The sequence below is a fragment of the Kryptolebias marmoratus genome, linkage group LG20, assembly GCF_001649575.2.
Source record: "Kryptolebias marmoratus isolate JLee-2015 linkage group LG20, ASM164957v2, whole genome shotgun sequence".
In the NCBI taxonomy this organism is placed as follows: domain Eukaryota; kingdom Metazoa; phylum Chordata; class Actinopteri; order Cyprinodontiformes; family Rivulidae; genus Kryptolebias; species Kryptolebias marmoratus.
In genome coordinates, this window is record NC_051449.1 from 26,379,127 (window position 1) to 26,385,770 (window position 6,644).

Genomic DNA, 6,644 nt, shown 5'->3' on the forward strand with positions numbered 1-6,644 from the left:
TTTACCTTGTTTTTTGCTTTGATGGGTATGGCTTTTTGGCAATAATTCTTTCATAAAGATTCAGTGCATTGAAAAAGTCCTTCTACTCCTTGAACCTTACCACATTTTGTCATGTAATAAATACAAACTTCAAAGTATTTTACTGAGTTTTTATGTGGTAGACTAACACAAAGTAGCTCCTAATTGTAATGTGGAAGGAGAATGTTTTTTTTTCTGTACAAATAAAAATCTGAAAACTGTGGTGTGCACTAGTATTCAGCCCCTTTACTCTGATACTCCTAACTAAAATTTAGAGCAATCAACTGCCTTCAAAAGTTGTCTAATAAGTAAATAGAGTCCACCTCTTACTTTAATCTCAGTAGAAATTCATCTGTTCTGTAAAGACCTCAGAGGTTTGTTACAGAACATTAGAGCTCAAATAGCATCAGCAGGAACAGAGAGTAATGGGGCCTTTAGGTCTCATGAGTCACTGGCTCACTCCTTTATCCTTTAGGTCGTTGACACTTGTTGAAAGGCTTTTTGTTAAGGTGTGCAACGTCTTCAAGAATCAAGAAAAGTTCAGTTGCCTTCACTTAGAATTGTCATGTCCTGGATGATTGAGAATCTACACCAACACATGTATATTTTTCCTTCCACTTCACGATTGTGTGCTACTTTGTACTCGTTTATCTCATAAAATCCCAGTAAATTACGTTGAAGTTTGTGGTTGTGATGTGACAAAATGTGGAAAAGTTAAAGGGTTCAAAATAAATGGAGTTTATATTCATTCTTACTTTGCAAATTTTTTTCCCACATGCTTAAACTTTTGCACAGTACAGTATACCAGCAGGCGTGTTAGTTTGTGGCTGTAGCTCAGTGGTAGAAGAGTTGTCTTTCAATCAAAAGATCAGAAATTTCACCATCCAGCTTTGAAGCATGGCAAACTGTCCTGTGGGATGACCATGGGACATTGTCCCTGAAATATTTGCTGCTGTTTCAGGAAGAACAAAAAGTGCTCTTATTTAAATGTGTGGACTGTCTGTGTGTAGGCACTCTTCAGATTCGCTACAGTCTCGGGGGACTAACCAAACCTTATACCATTGATGTTGACCATCGTAACATGGCTAACGGACAGCCACATTTTGTCAACATAACGAGGAACTACAGGGAGATACGACTACAGGTGAGTTTCTTCAGACAGCATGGTAGAGTACAAATGTTTGCTGAGAACAAACGGTACATTGTGCCTCCTCATAAAATTTTCAGGAAACGTCAAACATGGTACAAGGAACTAGTGATTGAATTTTGGTAGTCAAACCTTAAAAATACCATGCAATATTACAATATCTCACCTGATCTTGAAAGATCTGTTAGTGTTCTGTTGTGAACGACTGTCAACAACTACCACATCAAATTTTCACTGAATATCTGTAAAACTGGCTGGGTTATAGCCATGTTTGTATTTGCTTAGGTCAGTTAGCTGTGACAGCCATCTTGAATTGAGTTGAGTCCAAAAGATATTGAATTATAGGTGTATACCCAATAATTAGTTTCTGAAAGTTAAATCAGAATTCCTTCAGTGGTTCATGAGATATGAACCACTGAAACAGATAGAGTTTCAGTGGTTCAACAAACAGATAGAGTTGACTCCAATAGCTAATTGCCAAATTTTAAACACGTTTAGTTGGCCCTCATAGTATAAGTTGGGGGTCATTCTCAGCTACTACCACACAAATTTCTGGCTCATTTTCTGTAAAAACTAACTTTTTAGCCATTTTTGTTTTCTAAGATTGCTTTGCCTTTTATTCAAAGACAGTAATAAGTTCATTACGTGACTAAGTTACATACAAAAGGTAATAAAAAAGTTCATAGTTGATAATTAATTTTAAAAAAATTATGCTAAAAACTGTTAAAATGTTGGGATTTGAATTCTAATCTGAGTGAAACATCCGACCTTCGTTATATTGTACGTTAAGAATACGGGACATAGTGAATGCTCTCACCATAAAACAAGCTTTGACGTATTTTCTCCGGTAAAGTTCTGAAAAATAAGGGTGAAAACAGATCTTATAAACGCTAAATGTGCCCTACAGGCTTGTGCCTTGGGAGACCTCCGTCTTTGTAAGTATTGTGTGTTCAGAAAGCACTTGTGCATCTGTGCATTTATTTGTACATTATAATGTTGCTTCTGTTGTTTTAATTCATGTAAATACACTGGTGTGATACCTTAGTATATATTTTGGTATATGTCTATTTTGGACTTATAGCCCCCCCTGGAGAAAACTCCACCAGCTGCCACTGACGTTCTTGCTCTATCTTTGTCTTAAGTGGTGGATGATAACGATTAGATGATAAAATACTAAAACCATTTATCATATGGAACTGCTAACCTCTAAAGCAAGCAGTCCCCAACCTTTTTAGCTTCATGGACCGGTTCATTATCAGACAGTATTTTCACGGACTGGCCTTTAAAGGTGTGGCGGATAAATACAACAAAATAAAATGATACAACCGGCATGAAAATGGGGGTATTTTTTAAAACATAATAAATGTAAATCCAACGTGTACTCGCAACTTTGTAAGTTGCGTCCTGGTATTGTATTATCCTCCCCCTAATGTTCTCTGTGTTTAAACATGCCCTTTAAAATAAATATAATATAATATAAAGTGCAGAAAGCATACAACTCACCATAACGCTGAATCAGTGGGAGCCCTGTGCCTGTTTCTCAGTAATGAGACGGTCCATCTAGGGCTTCCAGAGACGTTTGTTTTTACTCATTTTGCTGCTTGTGGGTTTGTTTTTAGCGGTAATATATCACATGACCGAGATAAGCGTTTTGACATGCATCAAGAGTGAGTCATAGACGGATGTAGTGGAGAGAATCCGGTCATTTTTCAAAATAAATGTCATTCAGTCTCCGAAAAGAAAAAAAAATGGAAATACTGTAAGTTAATTATTTTTTCTGTGCGGACTGGGGGTTGGAGACCTCTGCTATAAAGTATGTAAAGTAAAGGTTTGAAGGATCATGGATTGGGGCTGAAGATTTGCATCTAAACTTGTTCTTGTCTTTTATTCTTTTTCCTCAGCTTGACCACTACCCTTTGTCTACATACTTATTGCCTGAGGCTTCTGACACACAGTTCAACTTGGTCAAAAGTATATTTCTAGGAAAGGTTTTTGGTAAGTGTTTACAAAGAAATACTAGTTGATGTTCCATACTTCAGATCCTCTCCAGATGCTGCATGTGTATCTATTTTTCTTCCGTTTCTCTTTAAATACTGATGTTTAGTCTACAGAGAGAACTGAAACAAAGTCACATGATTAATTCCAGAGTCTTTATGATTAGCAACAACTGTAGTATATAACTATTTCAAAAGTACTTTTGTTTGAAGCAAAGCAACATTTAATACATCACATTTTTTTATTTGAATCAGTCTGTTTAGAAAGAACCAGAGATGTCCTTCAGAGTAAGCTGAAACTGATGTTGGAAGCTCAGAAACCTCCCATATATATAGGAATATTCTGCAGACCCTAACAAGGTCATGAAAACAACCATGACACCTGTGGTGTTAGCGTCATGTGAGCATGGCATGACTTTTAAGTGTGAAGCTGCATTCTGACAAGGTCCCAGAGAGTGGTGCAGTCTGTATAAGTGGTAGCATCACCATGAGAACATTCTTACCAGGGTGATGATAAGTGCTGAAGAATGTGAGGGTGCAAGAAAGCATCTTGGGGACATGCTAACAGTAAACCCTGTTTGGTAGGTACTAAGAGTACAACATCACAACTACCTTCACACCAAAGGAGGTCACCTTCTAATAGGTTCTTAGAGAGAGTAGCCGGGTTATTATCCAGTGTGAGTTGGGCCTAAAGGTTTATTTGTGCTGTAAATTTAAAAAGTTGTGAAATACAGATGTGACAGATTGAAATAAATTGTACATTTCAGCCATTATTAAATTCAATTCAGTTTATTTTTCCAGCTCCAAATTAACATTAAAGGTCAGCTATACAAAGAAAAACAACACAAGTCTAAATCATAAATCCAATTCAGTTCCAAACAGATTTGGATTTAAGTCTAATTATGGTCTATTCAATTCTACCCCTTCTTCAACCCCCTTTTTTATTATTATTCTGCACTGATATACTGCATTGTAAATAGTCTGTCTTTTTCAGTGTTCAGTACACATGCACAATATGTAATTTTTTGAAAACATGATCTGACTCAGTTGCACATTACTACTATTGTTAATCTTTATTGGTAAATGGTAAATGGCTTGCATTTTTATAGCATTTTATCTAGTCCAAGGACCCCAAAGCACTTCACACTACAATCATTCACCCATTCACACACTGATGGTGGTGAGCTACATTGTAACCACAGCTGCCTTGGGGCGGGCTGACAGAAGTGAGGCTGCCATCACACCGGCGCCACCGAGCCCTCTGACCACCTCGAACCGGCAACCCTCTGGTTACAGGACAAACCCTTACCTCCACTGCCGTGTTTTTTTATATATTGTTTTGGACACTTTAGGAACTTTTTGTGTGAACCTCTATATTTGTTGCTGCTGTTACCCCTGACGGGACAGGACTGTTCTGTTCTGCTCTGCTCTGTTCTGCTCTGCTCTGCTCTGCTCTGCTCTGCTCTGTTCTGCTCTGCTCTGCTCTATTACGATACAATTGGACATTGGGATGGACTTGCAGGATTTCCCCCAAATGTCATTATAAGAAAACAGTTTCACATTATTGTTTCATCATGTATGAATTTGCAAACTGTAAGCTGGCTTTTTTATGGTGCTTTTGGAGTAATGGCTTCCTCTTTGCTAAGTGGTCTTTCAGCCCATGGTACAAAATCTGTTTCTCTGTGAGTAATTAAACTCTTACCAGCTTCAGCAGCATCTTCACAAGGTCTTCTGCTTTTGATTTGGGGTTGACAGATACATTTCAGACTGAAACACGTTCAACTCAGGAACACAAAACCCACACCCTCCTGAGCTGTATGGTGGCAGGACATTCCCATAATGTTTGTACTTTTGTATAATTGTTTGAACAGATGAACATGGGAGCTTCTTTAAAGCCCCACATTCCTAGTTCCAAAATATACAACATGGTAGCTCTTGTAAATCAGGTTTTACTGGCTTCTATTCCTAACAATGTGAGAAGGTGCCACTATCATGCATGTTTTATTTGTTTTCCTGCTCCAACACACTTGATTTGAATCAGTGGAAATGCAGAATATGAAGAGGCAATTTAACCACTGAATCAGGTCATGCAGGATAGTGGCACTCGAGAACCAGCATTGCCTACCCCTGGTCTAGTATTATATTACATGTCATTGATCTAGGCCCTTCAGTGTCTTGATTTTGTCTCAGTTTTAGGACATTGTAGTTTTGGCCTTTAGTTGGTCTTAGTTTAGGTGGTCTTGACTGCAATATTTGTATAACCAACCTTTTGATCAAGCATATCTTTTTCGTAGAAACGGGACAGATCGACCCTATCTTAATTGAACGCTACAACACACCTGGTTTTGTGGGCTGCCTGTCCAGAGTTCAGCTGAACCGTGTGGCACCACTGAAAGCTGCACTTCACTCGGGCACAACAGCACCCGTCAGCACCCATGGGATACTTGTTCCATCCAACTGTGGAGCCTCACCCCTGACCATCTCTCCCATGGCCTTGGTCAATGACCCCTGGCATATAGAAGCTGGTAGACCCACACACACACACACAGTCTTAATAAATATAACATTACAATACAAAAAGATGTGCATCACAATTTAAATGAAAACTAAATGTTTGCTTTATTTACAGTTGGTGCTGTTTTTCCCTTCAAAGAGGAAAAGACCAGTGGTGATGATGTGGATCACAATTTTGCTGTAATTGGAGGTAAATCTGGTTTAATTTGCAACTAAATAAAAAGTCTAAAACTGTCCTTTGAAGTGTTTGAAGGGTTAAAGTCCAGATATTTCTTATGTAATGACTGTAGTCTAAGCAGTTAGAGATGGAAATACTAGAGCCAGTACACAAGAATTGGTCAAAAATGTGTTCTAGGCTGTTTTCTGTGAGAGGAGAGCTTCATGCAGGTGTTAAAATACAACTATTGCATTCTTGAAATGGCACCTGCAATAACTCTGACTCTTTAGAGAGAAAATTTGTTGCACAATTTTTTTGAACATATTATAATTCATCCAATAGAACTGCAAGCCTCTATGACTCACATAAAAAAATTAAGAACATTTTCAGACATTTTGGAAAGTAAAGTAAATTCTTTCAGCCGCTCGCTTCTTCATGGGTTCCCACAGCAAGCAAACTCGCACAAACGATTTGGCAATTGTTTTACGCCGGATGCCCTTTCTGCCACAACCTGGGCTTGAACCCGCAACCTTTGGCATTACTTTGTAGAAATTTGAATTCACGTTGTCAATGAATTCAAAAAAGTTAAAAAACAAAACCAACTGGACTTCTATTCTGTAGTAGAAGACGTTTCGCTTCTCATCCGAGGAGCTTTCTCAGTTCAGAAATAAAGAGTGTGGAGTTGAGCTTTTAAAGCTGAGATGTGATGTAAGCTGGATTGCTTGCAAATTGTTCTCACTCTCCTAACAATAGAGGCTCGTTAGGGTCCTTGTTTGTCTGACTCACTGATGGGCCACTCTGGTCACATGAGTGC

General features: G+C 38.3%; 1 protein-coding gene across 1 annotated transcript in view; it reads left to right on the forward strand.

Annotated features, from left to right (window-relative positions):
• The window catches only part of cntnap2b (contactin associated protein 2b), a 61,555-nt gene that overhangs the window by 49,451 nt on the left and 5,460 nt on the right, over nt 1–6,644 (forward strand). The window contains exons 21-24 of the mRNA XM_017439939.3: nt 1,029–1,162; nt 3,067–3,160; nt 5,454–5,684; nt 5,789–5,863. Coding sequence (XP_017295428.1) covers nt 1,029–1,162; nt 3,067–3,160; nt 5,454–5,684; nt 5,789–5,863 — 534 coding nt within the window. The remainder of the gene's footprint in view (nt 1–1,028; nt 1,163–3,066; nt 3,161–5,453; nt 5,685–5,788; nt 5,864–6,644) is intronic.